The sequence below is a fragment of the Melanotaenia boesemani genome, chromosome 23 (assembly GCF_017639745.1).
Source record: "Melanotaenia boesemani isolate fMelBoe1 chromosome 23, fMelBoe1.pri, whole genome shotgun sequence".
Lineage (NCBI taxonomy): Eukaryota > Metazoa > Chordata > Actinopteri > Atheriniformes > Melanotaeniidae > Melanotaenia > Melanotaenia boesemani.
The window spans coordinates 14,488,780-14,507,948 of record NC_055704.1 but is presented as its reverse complement, the minus strand read 5'-3'; the positions used below and the strand labels follow the sequence as shown (position 1 = coordinate 14,507,948).

The window sequence follows — 19,169 nt, the reverse complement described above, 5'->3', positions numbered from 1 at the left end:
AGAAACACACCTCAACCACATATAAACACCATGTGTGTAATTATTAGTTCCTGTCACAAGGTGAAGAGCCGTGAGGACATGAACTGATGACATTCATACATCTCTTCTGTCTTAACCTGAGCAGTGTGCTTACATTAACAATTTACTTTTTCATTTAGGCAGAATTTCCCACATGTGTTTGAGGCGTCAACTGTTTAGTTCTCATTAACCTTAAATGGAGTGACAATTTGGCATTTGTTCTTATAGCATAGCTTGCTTTAGAAAGCTGAGCAGGTGCTAGCCCATCAAATCACCTGCCTGAAAATAGGGCTTTCTGACCATTAAGTGTTAAAAGATGAGTTTATTTGGATCGCACAATTCCACATCAGGCTGATTCAAAGTGTTTTACAGAGACATTGAAACATCAAAAAACAAGAAGCATAATTAAAAAACAGGAGAAAGGGGAAAAGAAGATTAAACTGTATTAAAAACATGACCAAGTTTAAAAATTCAAGCTTAAAAGAAACAGTGCAGATTTGGACTTTTAAATAAAAACTATTCAAATGCAGCAGAGAACAGGTGGGTCTTTAACCTGGATTTAAATAAACTGAGTGTTTAAACTGATATGAGGCTTGTCCCTGTGTATGGCTTGCAGTGCACGTGCAAGAGAATTGTTTAGCTGACTTTAAACAGAGCAAGGCTCTTTCCCGTGTATGTTTTTTTAATGCTACATTTTCATAGCTAAAACTTTAAAAATGATTTGAATGCTTTGATTTTCCATGTACGGATGTATATGGGCTTTTAATTTATAAGCACATAAATGTGTTGGGTTTGGACTTAGATGTTAGATGTAGATTGTTGGGGTTAGGGGTGAGACTGGGCAGTGTTTACCGACAATAAGGTATAGTGAACCAGTTAACCAGTGCTTGCGACTTTACTGTCATTCAACTAGCCAAATGTTTGATGTGATAAATGTATTTTTCATATGCCCAAGAATTACGCTACACAACTTCTTATATGGCTCTTTCTTTTCCAACACAAAGCAGGACAAGTCAAATAGAAATAAATCAGCAGAAATTACATGGCTGTCAGAGAAAAGCATATTAGGTTATGTACACATGATCTGTCTTTGCTGACCTCACTGAAGGAAGCGGAGGCTTGTCTTAGCTGAAATGCACTAAATCTGCCTTGCTTCTAAGAGACCAGACTTACTTTTCTTCTTCTGTGTTTTCTCTGAAGAAACTAATTTTCTCTCTTTCTAATGTTCTGGGTTAATTTTGTCTCTTGAATGATAACAGGTTTACAGCAACAGAAATAACACTCAAGGGAAATTAGGATGTGCGGTGGCTATCGAAGAGAAATTGAATGCATGCAAGATTATTCAGGTCCAATTCCTGCTTAAATGACTAGCACCTCGAGTTGAGATACAAAGCTGTTCACATCAAATTAAAGTGCTCCCGTCTAATTGTTTGACAAAAAGCAAAGAGATGTGTACAGATTCTCTGATGCTTATAAATGGACTGTCTGACAGCAGGACCGCCCAGCAACAACCTGAAGTTGTGCTTTGAGTAGTACACACTGATGAAACAATTAGGTTGGCTTCTAATGTAACTGAATTGTCACAATCACTACTGATGGGTCATTAAAGCAACAGAGCACTTTTAATTACTCAAGGACTAGTTTGATTCATACTTCATTTGCCACTGTGGTATTTATTTTGTGGTGGAAAATCGCTAAAAATTCAATAGAATACATGACACATTAGAAGTGGCAACCACTTTAGGTGGTTTCCGATTTGTTTGCTTTATTTGAACCTTGAATTTATGCAACAGTTGACTGTTTTTGGTCAAATCAAACAAGCATCTACAGGTTCAATTCATATGGAGTAGATGTAGTCATTTTTAGTCATTGCTTTCTTGTTACCTTATAAAGGACACCCTCCAATTTTGATGAAGAGTATGACTCACCCTGTGAGTTTTATAAAACCCGTGGCTCTGTAGCTGTGTCAAGACCAAGGAAATAAACCTTCAGCCTTGTCATTGTCTGCGATTTTAATTTTATGGTAAGCTTGAGATAAATGCTGTGTTCATTGAGTTTCATGGACAAGTGTTACGTCCCATATCAAGGGTATGTTTGGGCGTAACAAAAGGTAACAAAAACGAGGACAGGTGGCAACGGAAGCACATTTTATTGACATCTCGTGAGACAACGAATAAAACCTGTAACGAAAATACACAATAAAACAGGTGTTGGGGTTCGAGGACCTGCTGAAAGAAATAAATAAAACATACACCAAAAACCACAGAGTGAAACAAAAGAATGACCGTACAGAACTCGGTGAAACTAAAACCAAACAAAAGAGCAGCAGATCCATAAACTAAAGTGACCGTAGTCGCAACAAAACCCAAACACTAATCTAGCCCAACACCAAGCTAAACACAAAACTCCCACTATGACAGAACAAAATAAAGGTGTAGCAACGCTTAAACAAAACTGAGTGTATAAGGGTGAATCCAACTAACACAGAACCATGACCGAGTCTCTCCGGACTCCACAACAAGGTTTGCCACAAAACGGATCACCCACAACAAGCACAGCGAACACCCAGTTAGCCCTACTACCAAAAATCCTGTCAAATTCAGGTTGAGACCACCTGCGCCATCCAGTCTCACCCTGATGCCACAAACACACACACCCAGTGCACAACGTGAGGGGAAAGCAGGCTGAGCCATTCCGGCTTCCCCCTCTTGACTGGCTGCTGCAGCCACCTTTTTCAATCATGGCTTCTAGTAAGCTGCAGCCTGATTGGTCTGACAATTAGCCTGTCAGAAGGGTGGAGACTGAGGTGTGTTAAATCCAGCCACTCCTGAAAGAGAGCCTCCAAACCAGGCAGCTGCCAGCAATAGGCAGTGGCCGTAACAACAAGCATGAAGAATAACAAAGAATATGACTGAGTTGCATTGCGGGAAGTATTTGGAGCAGGGACGTCTCTAGGGTTTAAAGACAGGGGGGGCTTATCCCCAGCAGATGACATAAAAAGTTGCTCCATTCAGCCAGTAATGAAAACATGATGATGATTAGTTAAACAACGTTGAAGAGCTGTTATTGTAATTAACTCCAGTTACTGTGTGCTTTTTATGATACAAAGCTGTGTGGGAAGTTACCATGACCTCGTGCTGCTGCTGAGTTCTTCTGGATACAATGATATAAATGCTAAATGTTTGAATAGAAAAGGCACATACTACCTAATTCCACTTCCTACTAGATAACCCTGTTCATCTACCCATTTTCTATACTTTATCCTAGTTGGTGTCATTCATACTCACTCTTTAGATTAGTGTAGATAGTTTTAACATGGATTTTTTTTTTTTTTTTTTTTTTTTTCTTGTTGGACAGTGGATATCATGCATGCACAGGGAAAACACAAAGTCCACATTAAAAAGTCTCCAGGCAAGACTGAACCAGGAACCCTCTTCCTGTGAAGAAACTAGCCATGAAGAACACTATTGCAGGTCTAACGAAAGTTAATTCCACCATAACTGCTCTGTAGATTAATTCAACAGTTTATATTACTCTGTAGTTTTACTTCCATGTAGAATATATGAGATCTATAAACACAAACACCCCCCCTCCCCAGATGTTTCTATCCTCTCCGTCCCTGTCTCAGTCTGGATACAGTTGACAGAAGTGATCATTCTGAGTGAACCATCAAAACAAGAACTCAGCATCATGGTTAGATTTGAACTAAACAGGGCTAGCAAGTCTTTTATTTGTATAATGGAGCACCTACTTTATCAGTAATAACCAGGTTTTAGCTGTTAACTAGCTGTAGTTAGTGACTACTGCTTAATCATCTTTAAACAGAAAAGAAAAAACTCCCCATATATCCATTTTGATCACACTCATGATATTACATGCAGCTGTGAATGCAGTCCGAGTGAAAGACAGGAATGAAAACGGGGAGCAGTGATAAACGGACTGGATTTGGCTGACGGGACTTCAAATGGGAAACTTCACTGTGCTGTGTTCCAGACATCACCGAACACGGCTCAAACAATCACAAACACCTAACTCATTAAAGCCAAAAATGAAATCAATAAAGTAATGTTTTTAGGGGGGCTTAAGAACATTTTAGGGGGGTTCCAGACCCCCTAAAATAGGCCTAATGATGCACATGTTTTGGAGCATGACTAAGAGATGAACACACGGTAGTAACTTTAACCAATGTTCTTTCTTATGAGACTTTTTAAAAGACTTAAATGCTTGCTAATTCTGTTTTTCTGACTAAAGGCTACTTTTAAAAATAAATATAATCAAAACTTATTGAGGAAATTGATCAATTTTGAATAATTCTTTAAAAATTCAAATATGAAACTTCTGATTTTAGAGTATAACAAATGAGACATAATATGACACTACAGTAAAAACACATCTATTGCAAAGTGTCAGGAAAAACTCTTTAAACTAGACTGTGTGAGTCTTTGATCTGCACAGGCAAAATGGGGGCAAACAGCAAATTAAAAACATAGATTTAACCTAAAAGTCTAGCTGCAGAACTGTATTATAGATAAATGTTTAAATATGAAGGTCAATTTGGCACAAGCTGACTTGCCCATACTAAAATGAATCATTTCTATGGTAACCAAACAGGCTGAGAAAGATTTCTACATAAGTTCACACAAGGTGAATTGAAACTGTAAAATTCTTTAAAAACTTTACAGAACAAAATGTTTGTAAGCTCCTTTTTTTTTTTTTTTTTTTTTTTTTTTTTTTTTTTTTTTTTTTACACATTTCAAAAGATAATTTTAAAATGAATGAAAATTGTCCCTTAAATGGCAAACATTAAAATGCCCACACTAACCAGCTTTTTCCTGTCTGGGTTGGCATGTTTTATTAATCACATGATATTTATCCAAAATTGATGTAACATCTCCGATTATTAATTATTAAGGTGAAGCTCTTTAATATCCTCCCATGGATGATATACACTGAAGTTATTGTTTCACTAGTGTTGTCTCTGGTTAGGACGACCATAGGACAACTCCTAGCAACGTATCTTATAGCGCCACCCTCTGGCAGCACCTTACAGCCTGACAAATAAACCTCTTTGACTTGACTTGACTTAACTTTGATTTATTCAGCAGATGGAAACATTTGACACATTTCTTTTCTGCAAATGTTTGGTTTGAATCATGGCTGAATGGAAACCCAGCTAATAAATGATGTGAAATGAGCACATCTTCTTTACATGCAACGGCCAGTAAAAGCTGTGCTTCCCTAATCTCAAGACATTACCTGCTTCAAAAACACACTGGCATGAAAATCCTCTATTTGTAAGACCAGGTTGCACTTTAAGTATGCTGGAAGGTGCTCTCTTCAAGCACCAAATTACTAAGAGTGCACTCGCAGAGAGTAATGGCTTCAACCTTGTTGGGTCACCTTATTGTTTTTTGGAGGAGAAAGTGCCCAGATGTTGACAAATGACACTCATTTTCTACAAAGCAATGAAACTAGATGTTAGTTCTGTTTCTGTGATCTCACCCGTCGTTCCTTCTGTTGGTACAGACATCTTCCAGACACTCATCACAAGCACCATTAGAAGTAGAGCCCCTTTGCTTCCGATCTGCATGTATCGCTCACTCATCCTGGAAAAGAGAGAAGGGTTATAAAGATGTTTAATCTGGCATTTACAGCAAGCAAGCTTTATATTTTTCATGAAAAAGTATATATATTGAATATTCTGTGGCATTTTTCTGTACAAGCCCCCTCGACTGGATTTGAGGGAAATTTGTTTTATATGAAGCACACAAATTATTTAAATCCTTCATCTTGCATTTAAAAACAAACTATTTTGTGTTTTGTTTGAAAAGGAACAAAATATTAAAAGGTAAATTTCCAGCAGCCGAGTGGCAAAAAAATGAAAAATACCTTAAAAATCTTTGTCTTAAAAACATTATTGTACCCCATAAAGTTTCTCTTTATAATAACATGTGATATTGTGGGGGGTTTTTTATGTTGATGTTTATAGAAGAAAGTACCCACGTTTTGTTTGTTTGTTTGTTTGTTTTTCTTTCTTTTTTTTGTGTGATGGAGAGGACAGGGGACATTTTAAACCATGTGGGAGCAGGGGTAAAAAAGACTGATCAATCGAACAACCACTATATATATGGTGATACTGTTGCTGGAGACTGAATATTCAGTCCCCAGCAACAGTATCACCAGTCCATCTGTTATACAGTAAATCATAGCCAACCATACATCCATATAAAAACCCTCAGCTAAAGTTGCCATTTGTGTAATATTTTTCACTGATTTCAGCCATTTAAACCTTCAAAACCACAAAGTTCAAAAGCAGCAAAACAACCACATCTGCATTACAAATGAACAATTTAAATTTAACTCTCCCATTCATCTCTGCCTCTGTAAATACATTTTAATAGTAATGGTTATTCAGTTGCCTTTCTATAGATTTATTTATATTTTAAAAATGCAGAAAGCATAAAATGAGACAGGAACTTTTTTTCTTCAGTGGCTATCTGCTTCCAAAATGCTTCCTCTCTTCCACTTCCTTCATTCTTACAAAGGGAAAAGCAAGAGAAATGGACAGTTCCTGAAAACTACCACCCAACAAGTTTCAGTAGGCTTCACTGAGCTTTACAGCGGAGTCCAACAAGCAGACCACAATGGCTAATCCATCTCTCCACAGCACCTTCTCCATCGCACTGCTTCTCCCTAATGAAGTGCGCTGGAGCCAAGGCCACAATGCATAAACCATCTGGCACAGTGTGTTATCGCTGACAGACAACGATCAAATTTCAAACAAGGATGCTGGGGCAGTCTGGTAATTACTGGACGAGGCATGATATCGTATGGCGGGAGGATACAGTATTACAAGCTGTGTTTATGCCTTATTTGCCGCCTCCCGCCTCTTATCTGCCTGCTGCATTGACGTATAGATTGGCTAAACCTCATCAGGGATCTCAGATTATTGTGTAATTAAGTTTATTTTTTGCCAGGCAAACATGACCTTTATCAAGGTTTTGTTATACCTCCCACTATCACAGAGGAATTATAATTGAGTGACGGCAGAATAGCAAAGACAGGACTCACATGTTCAGCTAGCAATCTGAATTTATAAAGGTGTTTGTCATCAAGACCAGTGGTGAACTATTTCTAGTTATTATGGAGGTAAAAAATAAAAATAAAATGACACTGTATTATGAATACAAAGCATTAGTTTTATTAAAGATGAGGAAATATAAATGTGATTGAAATGTTAAGTACATCACTTGAGTCAAGACCTTAACATATTTTGGACAATTTCTCATTTTCCTGTTGATGTTTGTGTCTAGTTTTTTTTTTTTTTTTTTTGTGTTTTGGTAAACATGTGGGTAACAAAAGCACTTGAAAGTGGCACTACCTGAACAAGTTTTACACTTCCTAAACGGAGGCTAGTTCTGCATCAGTTTTGCATCTCTGAGCCCTCTTCAGCCAGTAAAAATCAGTCCGATTTTGACTCTTGATTCATCTCTTTTTCTTTTCTTTTCTTTCTTTTTCCTTGTTTCCTCCAATGATGTCCTCTTGCATTTCTTTGCTGAATCAACCATGGTGCATGTTTAAAATGGTAAATGTGTTGATACCCAGTTACTGGTGTGTGACATGGCGCCTCAAAGCAAAACTCAGCTGTCATGTGATACTCAGGGCTGTCTATATATATATATATATATATATATATATATATATATATATATATATATATATATAAAAAAGGAAAGTTTAATGGTTGGAAGCTTAACTGCATGTTAACCCACTCTTACTATCAAGGCATTTAGAGACTGCTGCTCTGTTCTGATAAAATCCAGCTTGTTTGTTTTTTTTGTATATGACTGCAGTATCATTTGACAAAACTCACATCCAGAAGCTAGACAACTTGTGTGATGTGATTTCTGTCCATCTTTAACTGCACAGTGATAACCCTAAAGGACTGATGGGAGCAGCAGCCTCTCTTAAAAGCTTTTGCGTGCAGATCCAAGTTTTCCAGCACCATTCACACAATCATCATCTCCACTCTGTTGATTGAGCAGAGTAGAAATCGAGATGAGTCAGTGTAGCAGGAGAGAGACTTAGAGCAATACCAGGGATTTATTTTCTTTTTCTCGTAATTTAAACTACTGAAATGTTTAAGCATATACATACATCCTTTTTTAAGCTGAAATTATATTTCTATAATGTCGAGATGACTTTTTTGTTACTGTTTTATCTTTTAATGAAAAACAAGCAGATAAAATTGTTTGTTTTTAATGGTCTTAATCTGAAATTCTAACAGGTGTGGCATGCCTTGTTTAGTCTATGAAAATAACATTAAGTAAAGCTGCTTTCTGGTTCATTGGGTTTAGTCTGTCACACTTCAGACTATCAGATGAGCAGCCAGATAATCAGAGGATGATAGATGCAGAGAGGATGCAGCAGAAACTGCATCAGAAACCCCTCAGATGAACAGTAAACATTAAGTCATATGTGCAATATTCATTCGGGGGGGATATTTATTTACATTTTCATACATAATTTTTCCATCATCATATAGGACAGCATAATACTGCTTGCATCATGATGTTCAACTGTGAATTCAAGGTAAATAGAGAGATGTGGGTGGAAATTTATTGAAATGTAGAGTGTAATAGCCATGTAATAATGAGCTCTGTGTATTTCTGAAGTGGCCCTCAAACTGTACACCTATTATGTCTGATGTTCATGGAGACAGATTTATAGTCATCAGTTAACCTCAGAATTGGATGCTGGATTGAAATGGTAGCCAGTCAACGTTTCTGGGCAATTCACAGCAAATGGGTGTGTGTGAGGACCAGGTTGCTGGTGACAGAGTGCACAGCAAAGCACTCCAACATCATCTGATGCCTGCAGTCTGAGGGTGCAATTCTATAAATGACGATCATTGTCCCTGAATGTGCTCTTTTGTGGTTGGTGCAGCAGTGTGCTCAGTAGAACAAGCTGCCCAACATTTTTTGCAGTTTCAGTATTTTTTTTTACCTCTTAACCCTCTTAACCTAAACTTGGAGGCATTAAAAAACCTCTTCTCATAGTCATTGTTCATTTGGATTTTTAAACTCTTCTACAACTTTAATGTATCTTTGCAAAACGTTACAGCTGTACGATTTGTGATATGTTCTGTTTCCTCTGCTTGTTTAAAGATGGAAAACTTTATTCCATAATTAAGAAAAGAAATTAGTGTGGACCACCCACAGAAATTTCATCAAAAACAATAATCCTGTAAATCCTAAATCGCAGCTACACAGATTGAATTTTTTTTTTTTATAGACAAAGAATCCAGTGGTGACTCATTATCACAAAGTTATAGAGATGTGTCACCCCCAGCCTGCACTTCCCCACAGAGAAATCCAACACTATTTAATAGTTGGATTTTAGAGCTCAGAAACTTGCCTCGGCTCAGTCTCACACCTGTCATTGGTGTCATTGCTAGATGCAGTGGGCAGCTGTTCACAATAGCAAAGCTTTGTAAAAAAAACACTGTACACTTATTCAGCCAAATGGTTATAAGCTTGTATGCTGAAAAGAGCGTTTCAGCAGAGATTAATTATAATTTCCCTTAATATCTGCTGAATATTGTCTGACATGATCAGCAAAACAAATTAAAATGTGATTAAATCATTAGTGTATAAAAAAACTAATACCACTTTAATTAAAGCAGGCATTTGTGAGATCCTAGCCTTATTATACATACTATAAGCTGCTTGATGCATTATTATTTGCTAAATTGCATTTGTTACCCACACATAAATAACTTGTGTGGATGATATAAACAAGATAAAAGATGTGAGAAGATTCTCTTACAATATACCATGGAAATACATTGGTCTACAACAATAAAGACATCGCAGATCATCCTCCCGATAACAGTTTTAATTCTTTCATTTTATACAAGTTGGACATATAGATATTTATTGGCACCAGGGATTTGATATTATAGATTCAGCTGGGCATTTTAGAAGAAGCAAACTCAAACTTTGACTTACAAACTCTTGAAGTTTTCATTAGCATATACATTTGATAATATTTCTTGTATAATGTATGCAGTGCCATGGTATAGGCCCTTCAGTGAAACACAGAATAATATGCAGATTATTGCCAGGAGCAGAGAACATGAAATGCATGGTGAAATAAGGAGGATAGTAGATGAAAGAAGTAAACACTAATAAACTGAAGTGAAAATGAAATGTAATTATCTGACTGTGATGAGTGCTGTATTTATCCTCTTGGCAGCAGAGATGTGTTTCACTCTACTGAATATTGTGCATCACACTTTAGGACACACAAATTAAAAAAACACCTTTATTTATTCTCCTGGAAGTGTGTGCTTCGATTTATCTGGAGAAAGGATTTTTATTCTCTTGGTATGAGTTTGTATTGTTGTGCAAAAGATCCCACAAAAATCGAACAAGGCATAAGAGACAAGAACATTTAGCATGAGGTTGTAGAAATATGTTTGATTTGTTGTATTTGAATGCATTTACAGTATGAATGGAATTCATTGGCTGCTCCTTTTTTACTGATCTTTCTAACTGCTGGAAAGAAAAAATATTGATCGGAAAAGTTGTAACAGCTAGGGCAAGCACTGCACTGCCTGGAGTCTACTTCCACTTTATTGCTGTCGGTGGAGAAATAATAACATTTGGTATAGAGTTGCCCAGAGACACACCGAATGACCCCCAAATTTGACACTTTGCCCATTATTTTTTCTCTCTCCTACACTTGACAGTGAGACTGAAACATACATCAAAATGTTTCAAGTTATGTCCCCTTCTGTTAGTCCCCTAGCTATGGTGTCGTTACCATAACGGGCTAACATGTTGGTGCTAATCAACTTGTAGCAATTCCATATTTTAAATCTTAATATTTAAAAGTTTTTGAACATTTTATTTTTTTATTGGCACATAGTGGGGAGATAACGTGCCCAATACAGTATTTGTTTGTATGCACTAGAAAGAGGCTAACATAGCTATGCTAACATAGCTATGCTAACATAGCTATGCTAATATGTATGAACCAGTTTCATTTTAATGTAACAAAAAAAGATTATCCCCTTGGTAAAGACTCGGCTATGGGTAGTAAACAAACAAGCCACATCAGGACAAAGTTGTGAGTCTAACACACCAAGCATTATCTTAAAAAAACGTGAGATAGAAAGAATTTACCTTTTTAGCTGAGAACCATACAGGGATGAAATGCAACCTTGAAATAGTTAGGATTTAAAAAATGTTAAACAGCAAGCTTGACTTGCTACCTAAATTCCCCCAATGTGTTTTCCTATCCTGTGTGTGTGTGTGTGTGTAGTGGTTCTTTATTGCTGATTTTAAAATTTTACACAAACTTAAAATCTTTATCTTGACAAATGAATACAATCAGTCATGTAAGGGAAGGTTGAGGTCAATGTTTTACACTGTTTTACATTTAGAATCCGTTCTCAGACGTTCTGTTCTCTCTAATCTCTCTAAATTTAAGCTCAATGAACTCATGTGAATTTTTATTTATATGATTATGACAAATAGATATTGACTCACTGCCATAAAAGTGCGACACAGATTAGTGTCTATGTACATGTAAGACTGCTGAACATGAAAGCTGCAATGGATAACTTTAATTTTGTATTGGTGTGTTGATTGGCAATGGATAAATAGCCACGACAGCATTTTATACTCTGTACTAACAAATTAAAGAAAAGAGCAATTAGAAACTAATGCAAAGGACTCTCTCTGAGGTGAACAATCTATTTCCTCCCCACAGCAGTCAAGCAGCAAAGTCTTATCCTGTTTGTGTTTTTTGTTTGTCCCCCCCCCCCCCCCCCCCCCCCACCCCCAAGACTTACGTTCATGTGATGTGTTGCTACACTTCTTTATCTTACCACAATTACACCTTCAAATAAATGAAGGGGCTGAACAAATCATGGCAGATTAGACAGAATACACTGTGGTGTGCCATTATTTTCCCTTCACTGTCTTTCAGCTCTTATATTCCTGCTTTGTATTTTATTCTGAGACATGTAATGAAAATTATTGGGTGTTTCCATTAAACTGCACCACTAAATGAAACCCACTCAAGCTCCTGGAATTGTTGAGTAACTTTGCTAGCTGTGGTTAGCATTAGCATGCTAACTCCACCTTACTCTTAAATGGGCCTGTCAGTCTTGTTGACCACGTTTAGTTTTTTTTTTATAAACTGTAAGCTCTTATTTTCCCCTAACTTGCCTTGCTTCTTCAGCTTAACCACTGTGGTAAGCTGTTTTTTTAGTGTTACTATTTGTTAGACAACCGTTTTTACACTGATTTGCCAAAACAGGGATACACATGGGGCATGTTGGTATGCACATGCAGCCAGTGAAGGCTAAAATCTATGGTGTGGTACTGAAGTCTGTGCAGGTAAAACAGTCTTACAATCAGTTTTTATTTTACACAAGAGAGCCATTACAGTCATTAGCAGGAAACCATATAAAGAGCCAATAAATCCTTAAAACTTCAAGAATTAGTGGAATGTTGCATTTTAAAAATCATGTTCAAAGTCAATGAAAGAGCACTAACAAACAAACTGGAAAGCAGATTTAAAAAGAGGGAATTTAAAGGAAAAAGATTTTTATTTTTTTTTATGAATATTTAAGAGGGAACGCTGTGTTACAGTAAAAGAGGTCACACTGTGGAATAACTTGAATAAGGACATGAAAACAGTAGAAACTGGTGTAGAAAGCAACAAAAATCTGCAATAAGTTAAAATGAAAAACTGTATTTAGTAATTTTGTACCAGTAAGCTGGTTGTTGGATGATTTTCTAACAGTGATGTAATATTGGATGTTGAATATATCATTCATTGTTTATTGATTTGATCAAATGGTTGATAATAAAAATGTTGATGTGATAAAGGGGCAGAAATAAGTTTGCTCTTATTTCGGCTCCTTTTCAGTATTTCAGTTTCTGTTATTATGTGTGATTAGATTTTAATTTAGTCAGTGTGCTGAAAACAAAATAACCTAACCTAAATCTCAAATGAGCATATTAATCAGCTGATTCATATTCATTTTGTAATTTATAAGATTAGGAAAACAGCCAGAATTATCTTTTTATAGATAGAATTTAAAATGTGTAAAAGGAAAATTGCCTATATACATATATATATATATATGAGTTTGCAAACCAAAGCAGAATGCTTTATTAAAATCAAGGACATTACACAGATTCTGACCTCTGTTCTCATTGTTGTCCCATTTGTGTCACTTATTTTTCTACTTTGATGGGTCTGCACAGAGCCACCATACTTTTCATTAGCAAGTGAAGGACTCCGCCGACCTTGGCCTATTAATAGCAAATGTTTGCAAAGAAGGAGAAACACAAGGGAATTTATTCTTCACCTGCTCTCTCAAGGGTTAGAAATTGTGTTTAGTTTGCTAAAGATTTTTACACAATGAAAGGAGTATAATTTTTTACAAAAGGTGAAAAAAAATGTATAACGGAATGAAGAACTGTTAGTTGTGAAGCTTGCTGCTTCTCACAGCAAGGCAGATGGAATTTTTATCATGATGGTTATTAATAATTTCAAGTAAAATCCAGCCATTCATGTTCTATTTAACATGTGTTCACAATACAAGAGATTCTAATAATGCAAATATACACACACATGCATTTTTTTTGTGTTGGCCCAACGCGAGTGCTGCCCTTAACCTGGCTACACCTCGGCTGTTAAACTATTTTTGGCTCTACTACTGCATTAGCCAGCTCAACTGTTTCATCAGATCTCAACCTAAAATATTTTGAAACAATAGGTCCTGTAACCCCTCAGCAGCCCAAACATAACTCAAAGCCAGCCTTGAGGTATGCTTAGAGGTGATTTCTTCATTTAAAACATGAACATGAAATCTGTTCTGAATTGAGCTTCTCTCTGCACAGTGAAGGCTGAAAATCCACTCTGAGCATTTTTTTTAAGTTTATTATATTTTTGCTCAAACATCTTAACTATAAGCAGCTTTGATAATGAAAATTAAAGTGTTTTACTTCTTGGCAATAATTATTTTTAACGTTTAGGATTCAGTTTTTTGCTGTAGTAAGATGCATAAGGCAAGTGTGTAATCCACATAATCAGAGATTGAAGGGCAGGAAGAGAGAGAGTATGCTAAATCTTAAAAGGAAAGACTTTTTCCATCCCTGTTTCTGCAGCCAGATTTGATACAGGGATTACACTCCGCCTCCCGTTCTCCCCTACATCTCTATCCCACTCTTTCCTTGGACCGTGACCGAGATTGTCACCTCGGACGGCTGCAGGGAGCCGATTGCTCCATCACAGAACAAACATCTCTCATTCGCCAAAACACAGATGTTCCCTTCTGACAGTTGAGGAGGCAAGCTCTCAACCCTGTCAAGCCAAACAAGGGAGTGTGCCCACTCTTTGTCATGGGCTCTGAAGCAACTGAGGCAAAGCCTGCTCAGTTTATATCATAAACAAGACAAGACAGCTGTCAGGACTGTGTTGAAGTTGATGTATAATCTTAAGGCTATAAAAGGAGCCCTGTTTTAACACACTGTCCTTTAAACTTGCTAATCCAAATATACAAAGGTCTGCAGAGACCAAGTTATTCACATACAAATTCTAGCATGAGAGGCTTAAATGTCTGAGTTCACTCTTCAAGACCACTTCTCATTATTACTGGATCCATATTTGTGAGGTAAAATAAATCAAGGAGCTTTTTGCTTCATGAAGAAAACATTTGTATTTCTGTGAATTCTTTTTTTCAATTTTTTTTGTTATAATCTGCTCCAAATCAAATCAAAGCTTTCTCAGATGCTTTCATATGCGTGATTTCATCATCCTGCTAAAACTACAAAAAGCAGCACCATGCTGCTTTCTACTACCCATGCTAATGACAAAATGTAATCTCAAAGTCAGTCTTAAAAAGATGCTAACTGTTTGGAGCCCTTTCAGAGGTGGTGTGACTGAACAAGAGCTAGAAAGGCCTTGACTTCAAATTTCACTAAAGTAAAAGATTGGGCAGAGCAAATATCAGCACTGTTACCTGACACTGACGTTGAGTGCTCTCTGAGTTAACCACCAGAACGACCTTCCGTAACAACAGATCAAGATGCTATCTGAGTAGCAGAACTCATGAAAACCGCAACAGCCAAATGGTCTCAACTTTAGTTTTCATTTGATCAAAGTGTCAATGCATCACCATGTCACAATCCAGTTAGCTATTTCAGTTTATCCGTCCCTCAAATATATCAGGGCTTAATCTACCGGTAGCATTCAGACAGATCACAGTGTACCTGACTAAAAACCAGTCTCCTCTCCTTTCTTCATGGAATGATTTCATAGCGCAGCAGGTTATTGTTTGCCTGCCTGTAATTGCTCTGTCAGCTGAGGCTTTATGAATTATCAATGAGCACAGACTGAACACTTTAGTAAAAATAAGCTCCATTGTGGCACAGAAAGTTGATATTCAAAGATTTAAATTACACCGGTGGAATATAACTATTCTTATGAAATTAGTTTTTTGGTTTTTTGTTTAGTTTTTTTTTCTGCATTTCAATACTTTAATTTTGTGAAAAACTTTCTCCAAAATTATGTCATTTTCTATGGTCAAAAATTGCTAGATAGCACTGTATCCCTTGCAGTTTTTTGTGAGTAGACATATCCACATGTGGCATGGTAGAAGCCATGAACCATGAATGAGTCTGTGATGTATTTGTGAGTGAAAGTGACGTAGTAAAGTGAAAGGGCTGTCAGGTTGCTGCGGATGGCTCCCAAACTTAAAAGCAAACCCTTCCATCCACCTATCCTACTTTTTTATAAGCATTTGTTGCTAAGTCAGCAGTGGTTACATCATCAGGTAGTCATCAGTGTTGAACCTAGACAATGCAATGGGCACAGATTTGTCTTTCATAAAGCACCAATAAGTTGCTATACTTTTAAGCCACGTTAAATAGTTTGTCTAACTTTTGTTATGCTGCTTCCCCTGCAGTTTTGGGATGAAACAGCTGTTAAAAAGAAAAAAAAAAAAGAAAGAAAAAAGTCTGTCTGGGCCCTGCTCATACAGTAATGCACATGACCTTATTGTCATGGCGAAGAGGCTGGCTAAGGCATTTTAAGAAGCCCCTAAAAATGTCAAGTGATAATGTAGGGAAATAACTAATCAAAAATAAGGCTGCACAATTTTATAAATCCATGATTTACAATGCTTGCAAAAATAAAGAAGGGAAAAGACTTTTTCTGTGATATGGTTCTTCATTTTTAAGTATTTGAATGTAGAAAATATATCAAAATAAATATATGTGTAACTTTCCTAAACGTGGACTTTTAGAGATATTCATGATTATAAACCTGCATTTTTACAGCTTTACTGATAAAGTCAAGAAAAGTAAATGTGATGTTACATGAAAGAAAAAGCAAGTTCATATTTACTACTGCGACAAGGCTAATTCTGCATCCTGTTTTTATTTTTTGTTTGGTTGCTTTTTAACTTTTAAAACCACTGTAAATAAACAGTATGTTGCACTATAAGAAAACAGCCTTTATGCATTCTGGAGGGACATCAGACTGAGGAAGGAGTGAACACTGTTAGTCCTCTAATGTGATAAAATGATTAAAACATCAAATTTATGAAAGCTCTTAAAAAATATAAAATGTATTGAAAGAACTTCAAAAGTGTTCTTATATGATTTGGTATCATTTTAAGGAGAAATATCTTATATTTAAAACTCACTTTACTCTAAGGACAACAAAAGGTAAAAACTACATTGAGGTCGACACCTGCTTGGGCATCCAAGTGACATGTCAGCAATGTTTTTAGTGTCCTGAACTGGAAGGACATCGGTGTGATCCCTGTGCCCACACAAGATGCCAAATCCCTCTGTCGTGTGATGAGTGGTGTCAGCTTAATGACTGCAAAACAACATGGAAGATGATAAATAAATGATGTATGAAAAATCATATTTATCCCCTGACTGCCAGTCAGGAACGTTGGAGTCAGCAGGAAGCTTTCAGTCTGATTTCATCTGTTTTGTGGGTCACAATTTCATGCTAGTGCAGTTTCTAAAGTGTTTAATTTGATTCAGTTCCACTGCATGTATTTTGCATCTTAAGACCGCAAAGACAATACTATTATCTAACTTTTGACATTAGGTATTGCAACTTTTGGATTGGGTAAAAAAAGGAAAAAGACAGGTAGAATAACAGTGGGTGTCCTTCAGTTCCACGGTCAGTTTCATAAGCCAAAGCTGAAACATGTGCTGTGATTTTACATGTCTCAAAATATTAATTACCTTTTTTTTTTGTCCTAGCTTGATAGCGATGTGGACATTACATACTGTTGTAGACTTTCAAATAGAAGGCTGTTGGTTTAGGAGTTAAAGGGTTAAAAAACAAGACAAAATTTTACAGATATAATCTGTTTGAAAGGGTTAAAAAGAAAACGATCTTCTGTGAAATGGATGCTCAGGAAGAAATTTTAATCTAAAAACAAAAAGTATATTTTAAATTTTTACTGAAACCTTTATATTCATTGAATACACTGTGTATATATGAGCCACACCTGCACTTTTCCAGCATTGCTTTTTAAACTTATCCTGCACCAACGTGTCTGCTCTAGAGGATCTCTGTCGTCTGTTTATGCAGCAGCTGCTTCCTTCCTCTCCTCTTGTGTTGTTCCACGAACCATGACAGCTGTCAGTGATCAGCTGATCGGCTTTCTCTCTTTTTGCGTTTGTTTATTGTTCAGCTGAGAAGGAGGAAACTAACGATTCATGGTTCACACCATTACATATTCACCCAAAAGTATTGTTTTTGGCAACAGGGTTTATATTTCCCTATACAGGGGCGGTTTTACAAAAGTTTTGATGGGGGGCCAGGCTGGAGCATTGACCAGGAAAAGGGGGGCACAAAGGAGACCTTTTTTAGGTCTAGATTATATAAAATATTGAACTGATTATTACAACTAAAGTGATCATCTAATGTAAAAAAGTGAAGAAAAATTAGTAAACAAACAGCCAATGATCTATTTTATCAGCAGGTGTTTATTTTGGGTGATGCTGCTGTAGGGCTTTCAACACTGCTGCACAAACACACACACTTCAATGATAAAGGTAAAAACCATGTTTTTTTTTTTTTGTTTTTTTTTTTAGATCATCAGTTTTATCAGATTTTCTTCATCAGTGCTGGCTGTTTAACTTCAGTCATCACATCTGGTGGTTTTATAACAGAAATAATCACCATGGAGATGGTTGGTGAGATAATGATATATGAATTCTGAATTATGATCTAGAATATGGTAGAGATGATTTAGAACAGCATATAGAAGTACATTACATGCTGCATTTACATTTACTGACCATTAAACATCTGACGTTTACCCAAGGAAAGGTCAGTTAACACTAAATATTTGTAGCAGATACATATCAGGCATAGTCATGAATGGTGATTAATCATGATTAAATAATTTGAAAGCTGTGATTAATCTAATTAAAAATGCTAATCACTTGACAGCATGCATATATATATATATATATATATATATATATATATATATATATATATATATCAGCTATATATATATATATATCAGCTATATATATATCAGCTATATTTCTAAATAAGAGGATTAAAGGGTTTAAGTGCAAAATACTGTTGCACATTTCATGAAAGTCAATACATTTAGTTAATTGCTGTCTTTGATATACTTATAAGCTCTTAATGATTTAGTGTTAAGTTTGGGTGATTTGTGAAAGTTTAGAAAAGCACTTCTGGTTAAAAATGGTTATGGCTTAAGCTAGATGTAACAAATGCCAGGATACATTCATCAGACATTTCCCACTTGTGAAAAAATAAATGATCAATTTAAATCATTGTCTTCTTTTCTTTCCCATCATGAAATACTTATTCCCAAGTATTCCACCATATGGATTTTAAAAGAATAAATGTCCTTCAGCAACAAAGGACTCAGTGACGTCATGTGTGGAGCTGAAATGTGTATATTCATGGCTGTGTTATGGGCTGAGTGAGCACTGAGAAACTGTATGAGCGTTGTGCTGCTGCCGTGTGATGTTGTGCTTTATTCTGCATCCATGACAGGCAGAACTCCTTTAGACAAAATCCTGATGGTACAGTTACTTTCTACTGTGTTCCTG

At 36.3% G+C, this 19,169-nt stretch overlaps 1 protein-coding gene and 1 long non-coding RNA gene across 2 annotated transcripts in view; one reads left to right on the top strand and one right to left on the bottom strand.

The window, feature by feature from the left end:
- LOC121634863 (chemokine-like protein TAFA-2) overlaps window positions 1-19,169 on the bottom strand; it is an 80,385-nt gene that overhangs the window by 25,677 nt on the left and 35,539 nt on the right. The window contains exon 2 of the mRNA XM_041977824.1: window positions 5,521-5,624. Within this exon, the coding sequence (XP_041833758.1) occupies window positions 5,521-5,623 (103 nt within the window). The 5' untranslated portion in view covers window position 5,624. The remainder of the gene's footprint in view (window positions 1-5,520; window positions 5,625-19,169) is intronic.
- Window positions 1-19,169, top strand: part of LOC121634865 — a 43,495-nt gene that overhangs the window by 16,476 nt on the left and 7,850 nt on the right. The window lies entirely within an intron of this gene.